The following is a 22777-nucleotide window of genomic DNA, read 5'->3' as shown; positions in this document are numbered from 1 at the left end:
TGGCTCCTTCCAGCAGGATAATGCACCATGTCACAAAGCTCCAATCATCTCACCACTGGACAATGAGGTCCCTGTCCTCCAATGGCCTCCACACTCACCACATCTCATCCAATAGAGCACCCTTGGGGTGTGGTGGAATGGGAGATTGGTATCATGAGGGCTGGTTCACACAGGGGTGACTCAGATCCGACTTCAGGTTGCCTCAAGTCGCGCTACATGTAAAAATCAATGTAAGTGAATGAGAGCCGTCTTAATGCACACTACTGAAGTCGCTCCGACTTCAGAAAAGGTTCCTGTACTACTTGTATCCGACTTCTAGGCAACTGGTACCCATTGATTTCAATGGAAGTATCCTAAATGTGCAGTCAACAAATTTGCAGCAACTGCATGATGGTTTTATGTCACTATGGAGCAAAATCTCTGAGGAACGTTTCCAACACCTTGTTGCATCTATGCCACCAAGAATGAAGGCAAAAGAGGGTCCAACCTGGTACTAGCATTAATGTCTAAACCGCTGTCAACAAAAGCGAGTACACCCCTAAGGGAAAATGTCCAAATTGTGCCCAAAGTGTCAATATTTTGTGTGGCCACCATTATGTTCCACCAGAGCTTCACAGGTTGCCACTGGAGTCCTCTTCTACTCCTCCATGATGACATCACAGAGCTGGTGGATGTTGGAGACCTTGCGCTCCTCCACCTTCTGTTTGAGAATGTCCCACAGATGATCAATAGGGTTTAGGTCTGGAGACATGCTTGGCCAGTCCATCACCTTTACCTTCAGCTTCTTTAGCAAGGCAGTGGTCGTCTTGGAGGTGTGTTTGGGGTGGTTATCATGTTGGAATACTGCCCTGCGGTCCAGTCTCTGAAGGGAGGGGATCATGCTCTGCTTCAGTATGTCACAGTACATGTTGGCATTCATGGTTCCCTCAATGATCTGTAGCTCCCCAGTGCCGGCAGCACTCATGCAGCCCCAGAAGATGACACTCCCACCACCATGCCTGACTATAGACAAGACACACTTGTCTTTGTCCTCCTCTCCTGGTTGCCCCCACACACGCTTGTCACCATCTGACACCAAATACGTTTATCTTGGTCTCATCAGACCACAGGACATGGTTCCAGTAATCCATGTCCTTAGACTGCTTGTTTTCAGCAAACTGTTTGTGGTCTTTCTTGTGCATCATCTTTAGAAGAGGCTTCCCTCTGGGATGACAGCCATGCAGACCAATTTGATGCAGTGTACGGCGTATGGTCTGAGCACTGACAGGCTGACCCCCCACCCCTACAACCTCTGCAGCAATACTGGCAGCACTCATACGTCTATTTCCCAAAGACAACCTCTGGATAGGACCCTGTGCACGTGACCTCAACTTCTTTGGTGGGCAATGGAGAGGCCTGTTCTGAGGGGAACCTGTCCTGTTATACCGCTGTATGGTCTTGTCCACCATGCTGCAGCTCAGTTTCGGGGTCTTGGCAATCTTCTTATAGCCTAGGCCATCTTTATGTAGAGCAACAATTCTTTTTTTCAGATCCTCAGAGAGTTATTTGCCATGAGGTGCCATGGTGAACTTCCAGTGACCAGTATGAGAGAGTGAGAGCGATAACACCAAATTTAACACACCTGCTCCCCATTCACACCTGAGACCTTGTAACATTAAAAAGAGTCACATGACACCGGGGGAGGGAAAAAGGGCTAATTGGGCCCAATTTGGACATTTTCACTTAGGGGTGTACTGACTTTTGTTGCCAGCGGTTTAGACATTAATGGGTGTGTGTTGAGTTATTTTGAGGGGACAGGAAATTGACACTGTTATACAAGCTGTACACTCACTACTTTACATTGTAGACAAGTGTCATTTCTTCAGTGTTGTCACATGAAAAGATAGAATATTCACAAAAATGGGAGGGGTGTACTCACTTTTGTTAGATACTGTATATATATATATATATATATATATATATATATATATATATATATATATATATATATATAGAGAGAGAGAGAGAGAGAGAGAGCGAGAGAGCGAGAGAGAGAGAGATATTATACTGTACTATACAGTGCATCCACATGTACACCAGGGGGCACATGTGAGAAGGTGACTCTACACTGTATATGACCACACACACATATATATATACTGTATACTATACTATACTATACTACTACTACATACCTCCCAACATGTTGCAATAGGAACGAGGGACACATATCAGCAAAAGTATTTAGGCATAGGACACTCCCCCTGTCACGCCCCCTTAAAGGACAATTATACAAAAAAGTTATTAGTTAAACCGACAAGTGTTTTCTTTTTTGTTTGTTTTTTTTTTACCACTACTATTCCTTTATATTGGCTTTTGAAATTCACAAATGCAGAAAATTATAAATCAGATGAAAGGTTTAGCACTAGGAAACACTTTTTGAGAGATAAAAAGTGCATTTTATATACATCTATATAGATCAGACCAAAATGAGGGACAAATGAGGAGGAAAGAGGGACAGCGGGACATTGCTCCAAATCAGGGACAGTCCCTTGAAATCCGGGACAGTTGGGATACTGTATAGTATACAGTACATACATATCTCCACCAAGGGGCACATGTGAGAAGGGCACTCTACACTGAAGATATATGTATACCATACTATACAATGCATACATATCTCCACCAGGGGGCACATGTGAGAAGGGGACTCCGCACTGAAGATATATGTATACTATACTATACAATACATACATATCTCCACCAGGGGGCACACGTGAGAAGGGGACTCCGCACTGAAGATATATGTATTCTATACTATACAATGCATACATATCTCCACCAGGGGGCACATGTGAGAAGGGGACTCCACACTGAAGATATATGTATTCTATACTATACAATGCATACATATCTCCACCAGGGGGCACATGTGAGAAGGGGACTCCGCACTGAAGATATATGTATTCTATACTATACAATGCATACATATCTCCACCAGGGGGCACATGTGAGAAGGGGACTCCGCACTGAAGATATATGTATTCTATACTATACAATGCATACATATCTCCACCAGGGGGCACATGTGAGAAGGGGACTCCACACTGAAGATATATGTATTCTATACTATACAATGCATACATATCTCCACCAGGGGGCACATGCGAGAAGGGGACTCCGCACTGAAGATATATGTATACTATACTATACAATGCATACATATCTCCACCAGGGGGCACATGTGAGAAGGGGACTCCGCACTGAAGATATATGTATACTATACTATACAATGCATACATATCTCCACCAGGGGGCACACGTGAGAAGGGGACTCCACACTGAAGATATATGTATACAATACTATGCAATGTATACATATCTCCACCAGGGGGCACACATGAGAAGGGGACTCCACACTGAAGATATATGTATACAGGGGAATCGGCCCCTGGGCAATAGGAGGTTATGGGGCCCCCGGGCAATAGGAGATTGTGGGGCCACCAGGCAAATGATTATGGGGCCACACGGTACACACACACACACATACAGCATACACACACAGACACACAATATAAACACACAGAATACACATACACACAAAGTTATTGGAGAGGTGGGGCAGCTATAATCTTGGGATTTAAAAAAAAAAAACACAGATTTTTACATACTGTCCCTGGTTTTATTGAGGTTGGCAACTCTGATGGGGCCCCTTAGTAGCATGGGGCCCTCGGGCAGTGCCTGAGTGCCCGAATGGTCAGTCCGCCCCAGCATATATACTATACCAGTGATGGCGAACCTTGGTACCCCAGATGTTTTGGAACTACATTTCCCATGATGCTCATGCACTCTTCAGTGTAGTTAAGCATCATGGGAAATGTAGTTCCAAAACATCTGGGGTGCCAAGGTTCGCCATCACTGTACTATACTATACTATACTATACTATACAATGTATACATATCTCCACCAGGGGGCACATGCGAGAAGGGTACTCTACACTGAAGATATATGTATACTATACTATATAATGCATACATTTCTCCACCAGGGGGCACACGTGAGAAGGGGACTCTGCACTGAAGATATATGTATACTATACTATACAATGCATACATATCTCCACCAGGGGGCACATGTGAGAAGGGGACTCCGCACTGAAGATATATGTATACTATACTATACAATGCATACATTTCTCCACCAGGGGGCACATGTGAGAAGGGGACTCCGCACTGAAGATATATGTATACTATACTATACAATGCATACATATCTCCACCAGGGGGCACATGTGAGAAGGGGACGCTACACTGAAGTTATATGTATACTATACTATACAATGCATACATAACTCCACCAGGGGGCACATGTGAGAAGGGGACTCCACCCTGAAGATATATGTATACTATGCTATACAATGTATACATATCTCCACCAGGGGGCACATGCGAGAAGGGGACTCTACACTGAAGATATATGTATACTATACTATACAATGCATACATATCTCCACCAGGGGGCACACGTGAGAAGGGGACTCCGCACTGAAGATATATGTATACTATACTATACTATACTATACAATGCATACATATCTCCCCCAGGGGGCACATGTGAGAAGGGGACTCTACACTGAAAATATATGTATACTATATTATACAATGCATACATTTCTCCACCAGGGGGCACATGTGAGAAGGGGACTCGGCACTGAAGATATATGTATACTATACTATACAATGCATCCTTATCTCCACCAGGGGGCACATGTGAGAAGGGGACTCCACCCTGAAGATATATGTATACTATACTATACAATGCATACATATCTCCACCAGGGGGCACATGCGAGAAGGGGACTCCGCACTGAAGATATATGTATACTATATTATTTAATGTATAAATTTCTCCACCAGGGGGCAAATGTGAGAAGGGGACTCCACAATCAAGATATATGTATACTATACTATATAATGCATACATATCTCCACCAGGGGACACACGTTAGAAGGGGACTCCGCACTTAAGATATATGTATACTATACTATACAATGCATACATATCTCAACCAGGGGGCACATGCGAGAAGGGGACTCCGCACTGAAGATATATGTATACTATACTATATAATGCATACATATCTCCACTAGGGGGCACATGTGAGAAGGGGACTCCACCCTGAAGATATATGTATACTATACAATGCATACATATCTCCACCAGGGGGCACATGTGAGAAGGGGACTCCACCCTGAAGATATATGTATACTATGCTATACAATGCATACATATCTCCACCAGGGGGCACATGTGAGAAGGGGACTCCACCCTGAAGATATATGTATACTATACTATACAATGCATACATATCTCCACCAGGGGGCACATGCGAGAAGGGGACTCTACACTGAAGATATATGTATACTATACTATACAATGCATACATATCTCCACCAGGGGGCACACGTGAGAAGGGGACTCGGCACTGAAGATATATGTATACTATACTATACTATACAATGCATACATATCTCCCCCAGGGGGCACACGTGAGAAGGGGACTCGGCACTGAAGATATATGTATACTATACTATACTATACAATGCATACATATCTCCCCCAGGGGGCACACGTGAGAAGGGGACTCGGCACTGAATATATATGTATACTATACTATACTATACAATGCATACATTTCTCCACCAGGGGGCACATGTGAGAAGTGGACTCCGCACTGAAGATATATGTATACTATATTATACAATGCATACATTTCTCCACCAGGGGGCAAATGTGAGAAGGGGACTCCACAATCAAGATATATGTATACTATACTATACAATGCATACATTTCTCCACCAGGGGGCACACGTGAGAAGGGGACTCCGCACTGAAGATATATGTATACTATATTATACAATGCATCCATTTCTCCACCAGGGGGCAAATGTGAGAAGTGGACTCTGCACTGAAGATATATGTATAATATATTATACAATGCATACATTTCTCCACCAGGGGGGCACATGTGAGAAGGGGACTCCGCACTGAAGATATATGTATACTATACTATATAATGCATACATATCTCCACCAGGGGGCACACGTGAGAAGGGGACTCCGCACTGAAGATATATGTATACTATAATATACAATGCATACATTTCTCCACCAGGGGGCAAATGTGAGAAGTGGACTCCGTACTGAAGATATATGTATACTATACTATACAATGCATACATATCTCCACCAGGGGGCACATGTGAGAAGGGGACTCCGCACTGAAGATATATGTATACTATACTATACAATGCATACATATCTCCACCAGGGGGCACACGTGAAAAGGGGACTCCACACTGAAGATATATGTATTCTATACTATACAATACATACATATCTCCACCAGGGGGCACACGTGAGAAGGTGACCATACATTGTATATATACGTTGTTAAATACCTGCAAAGTCCACGTGTTTGTCACATGTACAGCAGCTATTAAAATAAATCGTCTGCCGATGTGTAAATCGCAAAAAATGAGTGAAACAAAATGTGCAGAATCGCCCATATGATGAGACGCTTCATAATGTGAATTGGGGGGGGGTGGGCTTAAGGACAAAAAACGTCCAATCCTGTGCTGGGATCAGCGGTGACACCCCCCCCCCCCCCCCCCCCCCCCGGGACTGATTTCTGTTGTTTCTTTGAGCGTCTTCATTATCCAATCATTACCCTGTATCTGTTTTCCACCTTTTTTTTTTTTGGACTTTATTCATCGTTGACATTTGTCACCTTTATCCTGAGAAAGGACGAAGAGGTCTGAAAACACGATCGCTCTGTTTGCGGGAACACCGGCTGTGTCACGGCCCCACGTGGTGGATACCTGGAGCACACCTGGCTGTATGCATGGATTTTAACGCTTGAGCTATTGCCGCTCTGTCCACTCCTAACACCTATAGTATATATTTAGTAAGATTATATTTTATATATATATATATATATATATATATATATATATACAACCATCCCCACCTCTCTGGTGCAGGTACATCCGCAGTTCTCCAGAAGCTGCATGACCTGCGTGCCCCCGTTGTCCCTGATGGTCACATCATAGACGGGCCCGCAGCACGCCACCTTCTCCTCCGCCTGGAAGATTCGTTGGCTGACATTGTTCAGCACATCGAAGGAACGTCCCCAGCCCTGGGATGTGGTGACTGTGGGAGAGAAGATAAGGAGGAGTCATTTAGTGAACAGCGGGTACAGCATGACAAACCATTGATGAAATATCAGATATTTCCCCGTCATCTATAGACAGCGGGGTTTTGGGGTCAATATGGCTCACAGGAGCTGTTGGAGGACACTAGAAGCACACATCACCGGGTACCAGATCTGATCCTACACTCTCCTATGTACGGCCAGCTCTCCATTATGGGTGGAGGAGACCTACCGATGATATACAGGTATCAGACAATGCCCATCATGTATAAGCAACGGGATTCGGGGTCAATATGGATCACAGGAGATGTTGGAGGACACTAGAAGCACACATCACCGGGTACCAGATCTGATCCTACACTCTCCTTATGTAGGGCAGCTCTCCATTATGGGTGGAGGAGACCTACTGATGATATACAGGTATCAAACATTCCCCATTATTTATAAGCAATGGGATTCGGGGTCAATATGGACCACAGGAGATGTTGGAGGACACTAGAAGCACACATCACCAAGTACCAGATCTGATCCTACACTCTCCTATGTACGACCAGCTCTCCATTATGGGTGGATGAGACCTACTGATGATATACAGGTATCAGACATTCCCCATAATTTATAGGCAATGGGATTCGGGGTCAATATGGTTCATAGGAGTTGTTGGAGGACACTAGAAGCACACATCACCAAATACCAGATCTGATCCTACACTATCCTATGTACGGCCAGCTCTCCATTATGGGTGGAGGAGACCTACTGATGATATACAGGTATCAGACATTCCCCATCATTTATAGGCAACTGGATTAGGGGTCAATGGCTCACAGGAGTTGTTGGAGGACACTAGAAGGAAGCACACATCACCAGGTACCAAATGTGATCCTACACGCTCCTCTTTACAGCTGGCTCTCCATTATAGGTGATGAGATCCATTGATGATATACAGTTATCAGACATTCCCCATCATTTATAGGCAACAGGATTAGGCGTCAATATGGCTCATAGGAGCTGTTGGAGGACACTAGAAGCACACATCACCAAATACCAGATCTGATCCTACACTCTCCTATGTACGGCCAGCTCTCCATTATGGGTGATGAGATCCATTGATGATATACAGTTATCAGACATTCCCCATCATCTCTGGACAATTGGATTCAGCATCAATATGGCTCACAGGAGCTGTTGGAGGACACTGTAAGCGCACATCACCAGGTACCAAATCTGATCCTCCATTCTCCTACGTAGGGCTGGTTCTCCATTATGGGTGGATGAGACCCATTGATCAGAATGACTGGATATACTAAGTTGATGACCTTTTGACATTCCAGCTGACCGTATCTTAGTCAAGAGATCTCAGTAAGAGATCCAGGTGGCCACATGACCGTAAGAATTTTCGACTTCTTTTGGTATAATTCCCTAAAATCTGTCTATATACTGAGTAACACACAGCAGCCGAAAGCTGAAATAAGCCTTGCATTGGGAGGGCATGGTAGATTATAAGTTAAAGTGGACTATCTTACTGTTAAAATATCTCAAATTTTACTTGAAGGTGTATTGATTGATTGATTGATTGAAGCAGTCAAATTTGCCAACATCTGAGACAAGAGATCCTGAACATCTCTGTGGTGTGTGGGGGACAGGAGAACGCCAAAGGCCAACCAAAGAAGAGAACGGTTTGTTGGATGTTTCTCCAATGCCGTGTACACACGGTTGGAATTTCTGACAACAAATGTTCAATGGAAGCTTGTTGTTGGAAATTCCGACCATGTGCAGGCTTCATCGGATGTTTTCTGTCGGAATTTCTGACAAACAAAATTTGAGATCTGGATCTCAAATTTTCCGACAACAAAATCCGTTGTTGGAAATTCCGATCACATGTACACAATTCCAACGCACAAAATTGCACGCATATTCGGAATCAAGCAGAAGAGCCGCACTGGCTATTGAACTTCAATTTTCTTGGCTCTTCGTACGTCACCGCGTTCTTGACGTTGACATTTGTGTGACCGTGTGTATGCAAGACAGGTTTCAGCCAACATCCCTCGGGGAAAAAAAACATGGATTTTGTTGTCGGAATGTGTGATCGTGTGTACGCGGCATAACAGTTAGTGGTCAGAGAGAAGAATTTCCCTTACAGTGGTGGTCAATGAGAAGACTGTCCCTTACACTGGTGGTCAGATGGAAAGAATGTTCCTTAAATTGGTGATCAGAGGGAAGAATTTTCCTTACATTGGCGGTCAGTGGGAAGAATGCTCTTTACATTGGTGGTCAGTGGGAAGAATGCTCCTTACATTGGTGGTCACTGGGATGAATGCCCCCCTTACAGACAGCTAAACTGTTCTTTAATGTCACGTAGTTGACTCTGCCAAGTGATGTTGGACCTGGAGCTATGCAGGCACCATCAGATGGCAGGTCAATGAGCAAGGAACCCCTGGTAACTTCTGGAGGAATCGTGGTTGAAAATGGCTGCTTAGGATGAACATTGGACAGAGAGAGGACAGATGAATGTGAACTTGAGATCAGACAATGAGAATTCTGTTGGATAAAATAAGGGAATTTTCTTACATTTTTCCCGAACAGTTAACTGGTTAATCTGAAACAAAAAATTCCAGTATTAGCTGATGATCTTTTCCAGAAATACCATTCATCAACATGAAATGGGTGGAATGTGGACTGACAAAGAGAGACTGAACGAACGACACTCAACACATAACATTGATCATAATATCAACAAAATGGGGATAATGGATTCCCGTCCAATGACCCGAATGCTCTCTATGTGCCATCACAAACAACCTAGAGCCAGGTCATACTACATATGTAATGTTCATGGGTAGATAGAATGGTTGTTTCGGCTGACGTAACTGGCATCCGTTACAATCATTTTACACATAAGAAAAATCATAGTTCTTTCTAAACGCAGTCTGTACATCTGGTGAATGGTCACCCCATGTCCAATATTTACTGATCTTCCCAACAATGGCAGACTGCTGAATGGTCACCCTATGCCCAATATTTAGGGATCTTCCCCCGTGTCAAATATTTTAGGGATTTTCCCAACAATGGCAGACTGGTGAATGATTACCTCATGTCCAATGTTTACGGATCTTCCCATTAAAGACAGACTGGTGAATGGTACCCCATGTCCAATATCTAGGGATTTTCCCATTAATGACAGACTGGTAAATGGTCTCCCCATGTTCACTATTTAGGGATTTTCGCAACAATGGCAAACTGGTGAATGGTAACCCCATGTCCAATATTTAGGAATCCTCCCAAAGATAATAGACTAGTGAATGGTCGCCCTATGTCCAATATTTAGGAATCCTCCCAAAGATGATAGACTAGTGAATGGTCGCCCTATGTCCAATATTTACGGATCTTCCCATTAATGATAGACTAGTGAATGGTCACCCTATGTCCAATATTTACGGATCTTCCCATTAATGATAGACTAGTGCATGGTCACCTTATATCCACCATTTAGGAATCTTCCTAAAAATGACAGACTGGTAAATAGCCACCCCATCTCCAATATTTAGGAACGTTCCCATTAATAACAGACTGGTGAATTGTCACACCATGTCCAATATTTATGAATCCTCCCAAAGAGGAGAGACTGGAGAATGGTCACCCCATGTTCAATATTTCAGAATCTTCCCAAAATGTCACACTGATGAAAGGTCCAACATGTAGGGACTTTCTCATTAATTACAGATTGATGAAGGGTCACCCTGTGTCCAATATTTACAGATCTTCCCAATGATGACATGCTGATGAATGGTCACCACATATCCAACATTTAGGGACCATCCCATTAATGACAGACAGGTAAGTGAACACCCTATGTCCAAAATTTAAGGATCTTCCCAACAATGACTGACTGGTGAATGGTCACACCATATCCAATATTTGGGGACCTTCCTAACAATGACAGACTGGTGAATTGTGATCCTATGTTCAATATTTAAGGATCTTCCCAATGATGATATGCTTGTGAATGGTCACCACATGTCCAACATTTAAGGAACTTTCTATCAATGACAGAGAGGTGAATGAACACCCTATGTCCAAAAAAATGTAGGGATCTTCCCAACAATGACAGACTGGTGAATTGTCACCCTATGTTCAGTAATTAAGGATCTTCCCAACGAGGATATGCTTGTGAATGGTCACCCTGTGTCCAATATTTGGGGACCTTCCCAACAGGGACAGACTGATGAATGATCACCCCATGTCCAACATTTAGGGACCTTCCCAACAATGACAGACTGGTGAATGGTCACCTCATGTCCAATGTTTAGGGATCCTCCCATTGGTGACAGACTGGTGGACTTATTATCAGAAGGTAACAGGCAGTACGGGGTAGTATGGGTAGACAAACACAGGAGGGTGGAGAAAGGTCATCAATGGTTAGATAAAGGGTGATACTGGTGGTAAGAATTAGTTGGTAGTCAAGTTACCTGGAGTAGAAGCTCTAGACCCGACTGTATGCCCATTATCTCTGGACTGGGTGCAGTTGGTGGATAGGAATCTGGAGGAGCAAATGGGGCGATGACATTGTAACTGGGGGGGGTCATCCTGGAGGGGTTTAGATACCTCAATGTCTGGACCTGCAATAAGGAGAGATATAGTCAGTTCATGGGGTATCGTATGGGTATCATATATATAGTATCATCTGGGGTATCATACGGTCAATTCTATCAAGGTGTGTATATGATGTGTTGTCATTGGGGTGCGTTTATAATGTGATGTCACAGGGGGTCATTATATGTGACATCATTGTGATGTCAATATTATGTATTTTAGAGTGTGATGTCACTGGGGTGTCTTGGTTATATTACATCATTGGGAGAGTAAGTGGTGCTGCATTTTCTGACTAATATCTGTTATATCATGTGATTTGTCATGTGATGTTACTAGGGGTGTGTTTATTGAATGATAATGGGGGGGGAGGTTAGCTGTCACTCGGATGACTCTGAGAAGGTGGCCCGTGTGCCAGTCCTGGAAGGATCTCAACTTTTACTACAGAGATCTATTTAGGCACATTATGTGACAATAGTATTACCGGAACTGCCATCCATTAAGTTTAATTCACAAAGCTTTATTCCAAAATTAAGTATCTTTATTTTAGCCATGTGACTATGATTTCCAATCTCATTGGCTGAAAATAACTGTCACTTTTGTGAAAATAAGTTTCTGTGTCTTGGTGTTAGCTTACTGAATTGAGCCTATTGTGTTGTGGGTCTCCGACGCCTATTGTGTTGTGGGTCCCTGACGCCTATTGTGTTGTGGGCCCCTTCTGTGGGCCACAGAAGAATAATAAAGGCCTTCCACAGAGGATTCACCAATGGCTCCCACAGAAGAGTAACCAAACACCCTCAACAGAAGAGGCCCACACAGAAAAGTCACCAAGGGTCACCAAAGGCCCCCACAGAAAAGTCACAAAAGGCCCTCTACAGAAGAGTCACCAAAGCCCCACACAGAAAAATCATCAAGGGTCACCAAAGGCACCACAGAAGAGTCATCAAAGGCCCCTCCCACACAGAAGAGTCACCAATGTGTACCCCACAGAAGAGTCACCAAAGGAACCCCATCAGAAGAGTAATCAAAGGGCCCTGCACAATAGAGTCACCAACGGGCCCCCTACTGTTGAGTACCAAAGGTTCTTCTACAGAAAAGTCACCAACAGCTCCCCCACAGAGGCGTTTCCAAAGGGCCCCCCACAGATGAGTCCACAAAGGCCCTCTACAAAGGAATCACCAAAGGCCCACACAGAAGAGTCATCAAGCCCATCCTCCCACAGAAGAGTCACCAAGGGTCACCAAAGGCCCCCCACAGAAGAGTCATCAAGCCCATCCTCCCACAGAAGAGTCACCAAAGGGCCCCCCTACAGAACATTCACCAAAGAGCCCTCTACAGGGGAGTTACTAAAGGGGCCCCCTACAGAATAATTACCAAAGGAGCCCTCCAGGATAGTCCCTTAGGAGCCCTTTACAGAATAGTCACCAAAGGCCCTGACTGAAGAGTCAGCAATGGGCCCCCACAGAAGAGTCACCAAAGGCCCTGACAGAAGAGTCAGCAATGGGCCCCCACGGAAGAGTCACCAAAGGACTCCCCTATTGAGCCTATTGTTTTGGTTGACGTGGATCTAAAGTGAAATCTGGACTCTCAATATAACCCCCGCCACATTTCATCTGGGCTCCATCCAAGTACCTCCGGTCACTGACTTCTTGTCCAGTTCTGCCCATTATTCGTGGCTCTGTGTGAAACTTGAGAAGCTTAATGGCTGTCTCTGAGCAAGATTTGGCTTTTGGATCTGCTTCTCCTGACCTACTCGAGTCACATAGAGGCCAACATTGCTGTTACTCCTTCTGAAAATGCTCATTAGGAAGTAAAGAAAACCTCTTCCACAAAGAGCTGAAAAGCATGTGTGTTTTTTTTTATCATGACAGCCCCAGGAAATGATAGAAAGAGACAAAATAATAAATTAGCTTTTCAAAGAAACAGTCTTTATTAATAAAGTGCTCGCTTAGAAAGAGTTATCAAAGTCCTCCACAGAAGGGTCACCAAAGACTCTCCCACAGAAGAGTCATCAAAGTTCCCCAACAGGAAAGTAACCAAAGGGCCCCCAGGGCAGTCACCGAAGGGCCACCCACAGAAAAGTCACCATAGGGCCCCCATGGAAGAGTGATCAATGAATCCTTCCTTCAGAAGAATCATAAAAGGCCTCCACAGAAGAGTCACCAAAGGACCTCAAACAGAAGATTTACCGAAAGATCTCCCACAAAAGAGTCACCAAAGGGCCTCCCACAGAAGAAACACCAAAGCCCCCCAACAGAAGAGGGACCAATGGATCCCCCACAGAAGAGTCACCAAAGGGGCTCCCTCAGAAGAGACACCAAAGAGCTCCCCTCAGAAAGGTCGCTAAAGGCTTCAACAGGAGAGTCAGCAAATAGTCTCTCATAGAAAAGTCACCAGGGGGCATCCCAAAGAACAGTCACAATGGAGCCTTCCACAGAAGAATCACTAAATACCTCCCACAGAAGAGTGACCAATGTATCCCCCACAAAACAGTCACCAAAGAGCTCCCCTCAGAAGAGTTGCCAAAGGGCTCCCCTCAGAAAAGTCCCTAAAGGCCTCCACAGAAGAGTCACCAAATGGTCTCCCACAAAGTATCAGCAAAGGGACTCCCAACGAAGAGTCAACAAAGGCCCCCCCACGAAAGAGTTTCCAAATAATTCCACACAGAAGGATCACCAAAGGGCCCACCACAGAAAACTCAGCAAAGTGCACCCCCCCAGAGAGGACTCAGAAAAGTGAAGAATCATCAAAGGGCCTCCCACAGAAAAGTCACCAAAGGGCTCCCCACAGAAAAGTTGCTAAAGTCTTCGACAAAAGAATCACCAGATGGTCGCCCACAGAAGAGTCCCCAAGAGGCCTCTCAAAGAAGAGTCACCAAAGGCCACCAATAAAAAAGTTTATAAAGGATTCCCCGCAGAAGGGTCACCAAGGCCCCCCCCCCAATAGGCTCAGCAAAGTGCCCCCAAGAGAAGACTGAGAAAAGTGCCCGACACAGAAGAGTCACCAAAGGGGCCCCTACAGGAGAGTCCCCAAAGGGCCTCCCACAGAAGAATCACCAAAGGTCCCCCATAAAGAGTGACCAATGGATCTTCCACAAAAGAGTCACCAAAGGGCAACATTCGGAAGAGTCACTAAAGGGGTCCCCTGAGAAAAGTTGCTAAAGATCTCCACAGACGAGTCACCAAAAGGTCTTTCACAGAAGAGTCACCAAGGGGCCTCCCAAAGAAGTCACCAAAGGCTTCCACAAAAGGGTTTCCAAAGAATTCCACACTGACGGGTCACCAAAGGGCCCCCCACAGACTAGTCAACAAAAGGCTCCCTATTCAATTACTGCCCAACTGAAAACTTAGAGGGATGGATAGTAGGGATGATCTCAAAGTCTGCACCACACTTTGGCTGTCCTAACGAATGTCCAAACAGCTACCTGTCAATGATTGCTACATCCTTGTGATGTCACCTGGTCCCATTCATTTGCTGGCCTGGAATCCTTGGATAGCTCTGACATCATTGACCATGGGCATAAATACGATGCAGTCCTGGAGATGTAATTCATCACCAGTTAGTTACAGGATCAAATTTGTCCATTGGTCATCTGGATTTTTCTCTTTTGGCAGGTTGTTGGGTTTCGTATACACTGTGATTGGTGAGGATTGCCCCCAGACCCCCACAATCACCACCCAGGGTTGTGGGAAAGAGGTCCTTGTCCTCATCAACATAGAGACAAGGTGCTTTGGTCCCTCCCTGGCATGGTACCCCCCTACCACACCCCCCCCCCCCCATGTTGGCGGCATGTGATTTTTGTCCCCTCCCCTTTCCTGGCCAGACAGTCTGCATGCTCTGATAAGGGTCTGTTATGGATTTTTTGGGGCGACAGGGCTTCAATCTTTTTCTTGTTTTTTTTTGTGTTGGGTTTTCCATAAAACATAGAATGCTGTATTGAAGTTCTCATTGTGATGTCGTTGTTATGTATGTGTAATAATTGGAAATGCATATATCAAACTGCATCAATGGAAGTCTATTATGTGATGTCATGGGGCAAGTATGTAATATCTGACTCAATCTGATATGTCATGGGGGAGGTATGTAATACACTATATTTCCAAATGTACTGGGACACCTGCCTTTACACGCACATAAACTTTAATGGCATCCCAGTCTTAGCCCGTAGGGTTCAATATTGAGTTGGCCCTTTGCAGCTATAACAGCTTCAACTCTTCTGGGAAGGCCATCCACAAGGTTTAGGAGTGTCTATGGGAATGTTAGACCATTCTTCCAGAAGAGCATTTGTGAGGTCAGGCACTGATGCAGGACGAGAACTTCAAAGACCTGGCTAGCAGTCCCTGCTCTAATTCATACCAAGGATGTTCTATGGGATTGAGGTCAAGCCAGTCAAGTTCCTCCACCCCAAACTCGCTCATCCATGTCTTTATGGACCTTGCTTTGTGCACTGGTGCGCAGTCATTTTGGAACAGGAAGGGGCCATCCCCCAAACTGTTCCCACAACATTGGGAGCATGAAATTGTCCAAAATGTCTTGCTATGCTGATGCGTTAAGAGTTCCCTTCACTGGAACTAAGGAGCCAAGCCCAACCCCTGAAAGACAACCCCCACACCATAACCCCCCCTCCACCAAATGATTTGGACCAGTGTACAAAGCAAGGTCCATAAAGAATTGGATGAGCGAGTTTTTGGTGGAGGAACTTGACTGGCCTGCACCTCAACCCATAAGAAAAACCTTTGGGATGAATTAGAGCGGAGACTGTGAGCCAGGCCTTCTCGTCCAACACCAAGAGGGACCAATGGATCCCCCACAGAAGAGTCACCAAAGGGGCTCCCTCAGAAGAGGCACCAAAGAGCTTCCTGTTCCAACACAACTGCGCACCAGTCCACAAAGCAAGGTCCATAAACACATGGATGAGCAAGTTTGGGGTGGAGGAACTTGACTGGCCTGCAAAAACATTGGGATGAATTAAAGCAAAGATTGCGAGCCAGGTCTTCTCATCCAACACAAATGCTCTTCTGGAAGAATGGTCAAACATTCCCATAGACACCCTCCTAAACCTTGTGGACGGCCTTCCCAGAAGAGTTGAAGCTGTTATAGCTGCAAAGGGTGGGCCAACTCAATATTGAACCCTATGGACTAAGACTGGGATGTCATTAAAGTTCATGTGTGTGTGTAAAGGCAGGTGTCCCAATACTTTTGGCAATACAGTGTATATCAAATTTCATCATTGGAAGTCTACTATGTGATGTCATGGGGCAGGTATTTAACTCCTTCAGATCCACGCAATAGCAGAATGATGGCCTATTTTGCTGGGAGGCCATCAATAGATGTCCTCCCCTTGGCACATGCTGTGATCACTGAGTCAATGAGACTCCGGACCCTTACCACATGATCAGCTGTCAGCCAATGACAGCTGATCACGTGATGTAAACAGAAGATCTGTAATCATTTTTTTTTTTAAATGAAAGCTGATCACCGGCTTCTGTGCAAGGGACATCAGTCCGAAAGAGGAAGAAGCGAAGCCGCTTCATCTGTGCCAACCAGTACCGCCTGCCAGTGCCATCTGCCAGTGCCCACAGTGCCAACGAATCAGTGCCCACCAGTGCATAACAGTGCCAACAATCAGTACCACATATGAATGCCCACCAGTGGTGCCAATCAGTGTCTTATCAGTGCCACCTAGCAGTGCTGCCTATCAGTGTCACCTACCAGTGCCAATCATTGCCCATCACTGTCTACTACCCATCAGTGCCCATCACTGCCAGCTATTAGTGCCACCTATCAATGCCCTTCAGGGGGCTGCTCATCAGTGCCACCTCTCAGTGCCCACCAATGCCACCTATAAGTGCCCACCAGTGCATAACAGTGCCAACAATCAGTGCCACCTATCAATGCCCATGAGTGCCACCTATCAATGCCCACCAGTGGTGCTAATCAGTGTCTTATCAGTGCCACCTAGTAGTGCTGCCTATCAGTGTCACCTACCAGTGCCGATTATTGACCATCACTGTCTACCACCCATCAGTGCCCATTACTGCCACCTATCAGTGCCCATTACTGCCACCTATCAGTGCCCATTACTGCCAGCTATCAGTGCCACCTATCACTGCAACCTATTAGTGCCATTCAGTGCCACCTATCAATGCCCTTCAGGGGACCTCCCATCAGTGCCACCCATCAGTGCCACCTCTCAGTGCCCACCAATGCCACCTATCAGTGCCCATCAGTGCCACCACAGTGCCCACCAGTGCCGCCTATTAGTGCCAATCAGTGCCGCCTTATCGGTGCTCATCAATGCAGCCCATCGGTGCCTATCAGAGCAGCCTATCAGTTCCCATCAGTGCAGCCCCATCAGCGTACATCAATGAAGGAGAAAATCGACCTGTTTGTTACATTTATTAACAAAATTTAAAACTGTTTTGTATTTAAAAAAAACAAATGCTCTATTTTAAATTTTTTTAACAAAAAAAAAAAAAACCCCAGAGGTGATCAAATACCACCAAAATAAAGCTCTATTTGTGGGGGGGGGGGGGGGGGGATGTCATATGTGTACAGCTTTGTATGACTGCGCAATTGCGGTTCAAACAATGACAGCGCTAGAAGCTGAAAGTTGGTCTGGGCAGGAGGGGGGGTTTAGGTGCCCGGTAAGCAAGGGGTTAATATAAGACTCATTGGCGGTGCATGGCGTGATGTCATCAAGTTACATGTGATGTGTGATGTCATTGTGGTGTAGGTAGTGTGATATCATTGGGGGGAGAGGTTTGTATATTTTTTTACCTCACCGGGAGGGGTGCATATTTTATGGTGTCATTGGAGTGTATGTGTAGTGGGTGATGCCATGTGGGTCTGTACATTCAGTGTCAGGAGGGGACACACAAATGGTGGGATGGATATTACCTTTGGAAGACATGCTGGGTCATCAAGCAATAGGCTGTCTGTAAAAGAAAAAAAAAAAAAAGAGTGGTTATTCCCACCTATAAGTGGCACCCAGCACAGTATATATACCATACAGCATTGTAGGGAGCTTCATGGGGTACTAGGAGGTGCCATATAAAGTAGTAAGAGGAGTTATTATGCCATCATTGTAAGCTCTACAAGCCGGGCCCTCCCGTACCTTTGTATTGAACTGTACTGTAATTGTGCCCCCCCCCATACATTGTAAAGCACGGTGTAAACTGTTGGCGCTATATAAATCGTAAATAATAATAATAAAAGTACTGTATACACACTCACTGGTCACTTAGGTCCACCTTGCTAGTATTGGGTTGGACCCCCTTTTTGCCTTCATTCTTGGTGGCATAGATCCAACAAGGTGTTGGAAACGTTCCTCAAAGATTTTGCTCCATAGTGACCTGATGGAAGTTGCTGCAGAATTTGTCGGCTGCACATCCATGATACCAATCTTCCCTTCCACCACACCCCAAGGGTGCTCTGTTGGATGAGATGTGGTGAGATGTGGAGGCCATTGGACAGTGACCTTGTTGTCCAGTGGTGAGATGATTGGAGAACAGTGACCTCATTGTCCAGTGGTGAGATGATTGGAGGACAAGGACCTCATTGTCCAGTGGTGAGATGATTGGAGGACAGGGACCTCATTATCCAGTGGTGAGATGATTGGAGGACAGTGACCTCATTGTCCAGTGGTGAGATGATTGGAGGACAGTGACCTCATTGTCCAGTGGTGAGATGATTGGAGGACAGGGACCTCATTGTCCAGTGGTGAGATGATTGGAGGACAGTGACCTCATTGTCCAGTGGTGAGATGATTGGAGGACAGGGACCTCATTGTCCAGTGGTGAGATGACTGGAGGACAGTGGTCTCATTGTCCAGTGATGAGATGATTGGAGGACAGGGACCTCATTGTCCAGTGGTGAGATGATTGGAGGACAGGGACCTCATTGTCCAGTGGTGAGATGATTGGAGGGCAGGGACCTCATTGTCCAGTGGTCAGATGATTGGAGGACAGGGACCTCATTATCCAGTGGTGAGATGATTGGAGGGCAGGGACCTCATTGTCCATTGGTGAGATGATTGGAGGACAGTGACCTCATTGTCCATTGGTGAGATGATTGGAGGACAGTGACCTCATTGTCCAGTGGTGAGATGATTGGAGGACAGTGACCTCATTGTCCAGTGGTGAGATGATTGGAGGACAGGGACCTCATTGTCCAGTGGTGAGATGATTGGAGGACAGTGACCTCATTGTCCAGTGGTGAGATGACTGGAGGACAGTGGCCTCATTGTCCAGTGATGAGATGATTGGAGGACAGTGACCTCATTGTCCAGTGGTGAGATGATTGGAGGACAGGGACCACATTGTCCAGTGGTGAGATGATTGGAGGACAGTGACCTCATTGTCCAGTGGTGAGATGATTGGAGCACAGTGACCTCATTGTCCAGTGGTGAGATGATTGGAGGACAGTGACCTCATTGTCCAGTGGTGAGATGATTGGAGGACAGTGACCTCATTGTCCAGTGGTGAGATGATTGGAGGACAGTGACCTTATTGTCCAGTGGTGAGATGATTGGAGGACAGGGACCTCATTGTCCAGTGGTGAGATGACTGGAGGACAGTGGCCTCATTGTCCAGTGATGAGATGATTGGAGGACAGTGACCTCATTGTCCAGTGGTGAGATGATTGGAGGACAGGGACCACATTGTCCAGTGGTGAGATGATTGGAGGACAGTGACCTCATTGTCCAGTGGTCAGATGATTGGAGGACAGGGACCTCGTTGTCCAGTGGTGAGATGATTGGAGGACAGGGACCTCATTGTCCAGTGGTGAGATGATTGGAGGACAGGGACCTCATTGTCCAGTGGTGAGATGATTGGAGGACAGGGACCTCGTTGTCCAGTGGTGAGATGATTGGAGGTTTGTGACATGGTGCATTATCCTACTGGAAGGAGCCATCAGAAGATGGGGGCACTGTAGACATAAAGGGATGGACATGGTCACCAACAATACACAGGTAGGATGTGATGATTAAACCATGCTCAATTCAGCGGCGGCTCTAGGCTTTGCGAGGCCTTAGGCAAATCTGAGATATGAAGCCCCATTCACATCCATAATGGGAAAAATAATTCAAGCGATAAAAATGAACTGTATAAATTGTATATGTTAAGAGTTTTAAATTCTATGAACTATGAATTCACTGTTTATAGAATTTTCTCTAATCAATTCTTCTTTAATCAAATATATATATTACATATATATATATTATATAGAACACACATATATTTCCTTTGACATGAAGGTCAGGTTAATATAACCCAGCCAGCACAGAGATCCCCCATATATCAGAGTCTGCAGGATCCCCCCTTGCAGTGTAAGGGAACTCTGATATAAAGGGGAATGCTGCGGATCATGATCTAAGGGGCAACCTGCAGACTTTAGTGTAAAGGGGAACTCTAATGTAAGTGAGGGGGGAGCTCTGATGACCAAAGATTACCTTTATATCAGAGTCCACTGCATTCCCCTTTACATCACAGAGTTCCAACTTGCATTTAAATTGCAAACTCTAATGTGGAGGAGGCTCTGGAGCTCCTTCCGCAGACTGAGAGAGTCGCAGACATGATGCAAGAGATGATCAGAGACTGCAGACATGATACAGGAGATGATCAGAGACTGCAGACATACTACAGGAGATGATCAGAGACTGCAGACATGATACAGGAGATGATCAGAGACTGCAGCCATAGTACAGGAGATGATCAGAGACTGCAGACATGATACAGGAGATGATCAGAGACTGCAGACATGGTACAGGAGATGATCAGAGACTGCAGACATGATACAGGAGATGATCAGAGACTGCAGACATAGTACAAGAGATGATCAGAGACTGCAGACATGATACAGGAGATGATCAGAGACTGCAGACATAGTACAGGAGATGATCAGAGACTGCAGACATAGTACAGGAGATGATCAGAGACTGCAGACATAGTACAGGAGATGATCAGAGACTGCAGACATAATACAGGAGATGATCAGAGACTGCAGACATGATACAGGAGATGATCAGAGACTGCAGACATGATACAGGAGATGATCAGAGACTGCAGACATGATACAGGAGATGATCAGAAACTGCAGACATAGTACAGGAGATGCTCAGAGACTGCAGACATGATACAGGAGATGATCAGAGACTGCAGACATGATACAGGAGATGATCAGAGACTGCAGACATACTACAGGAGATGATCAGAGACTGCAGACGTGATACAGGAGATGGTCAGAGGCTTCAGACATGATACAAGAGATCAGTGGTGTCTGGTGCTCACAATTCTTGGGGGGGGGAGGGGTGCAAACAAACTGAAAAATTCAACAACAAAAAAAGAAACATCAAATACAGCCACTGTGCCCATCAAATACAGCCACTGTGCCCATCAAACACAGCCACTGTGCCCATCAAACGCAGCCACTGTGTCCTCAAATGCAGCCACTGTGCCCATCAAGTGCAGCCACTGTGCCCATCAAATGCAGCCACTGTGCCCATCAAATGCAGCCACTGTGCCCATCAAATGCAGCCACTGTGCCCATCAAATGCAGCCACTGTGCCCATCAAGTGCAGCCACTGTGTCCATCAAACGCAGCCACTGTGCCCATCAAATACAGCCACTGTGCCCTCAAATGTAGCCACTGTGCCCTCAACTGCGGCCACTGTGCCCATCAAGTGCAGCCACTGTGCCCATCAAGTGCAGCCACTGTGTCCATTAAATGCAGCCACTGTGCCCATCAAATGCAGCCACTGTGCCCATCAAATGCATGCCAACCCGTTTGTGGCAGACAGCATCTGTTTGATTGTGGGGAGGATATGTGCTAGGGGGCCTTTGGGAGGGGAGAAGATATGTGCTGGGGGGGTGGATTTCATATCCAAGCCCCCTTGTAGCACAAGTCCTAAAGTCCCCCCAGAACACAGTGGCGCCACTAAGGTTGGTGTCACCTGGTGCGGTAGAACATGGTGTCACCCCCCTGCACTTAGCAGG

General features: G+C 45.6%; 1 protein-coding gene across 1 annotated transcript in view; it reads right to left on the bottom strand.

Annotated features, from left to right (window-relative positions):
- The window catches only part of LOC143962112 (phospholipid scramblase 3-like), a 38028-nt gene that overhangs the window by 11958 nt on the left and 3293 nt on the right, over nucleotides 1-22777 (bottom strand). The window contains exons 2-5 of the mRNA XM_077471438.1: nucleotides 18681-18718; nucleotides 11660-11809; nucleotides 9762-9789; nucleotides 7011-7192 (exon numbers count right to left, since the gene is read on the bottom strand). Coding sequence (XP_077327564.1) covers nucleotides 7011-7192; nucleotides 9762-9789; nucleotides 11660-11776 — 327 coding nt within the window. The 5' untranslated portion in view covers nucleotides 11777-11809; nucleotides 18681-18718. The remainder of the gene's footprint in view (nucleotides 1-7010; nucleotides 7193-9761; nucleotides 9790-11659; nucleotides 11810-18680; nucleotides 18719-22777) is intronic.

The sequence above is a fragment of the Lithobates pipiens genome, unplaced genomic scaffold, assembly GCF_037356315.1.
Source record: "Lithobates pipiens isolate NorthernLeopardFrog02 unplaced genomic scaffold, aLitPip1_a1.2 Scaffold_8, whole genome shotgun sequence".
NCBI classification, from domain to species: Eukaryota; Metazoa; Chordata; class Amphibia; order Anura; family Ranidae; genus Lithobates; species Lithobates pipiens.
This window is presented reverse-complemented; position numbering and strand designations above follow the sequence as displayed.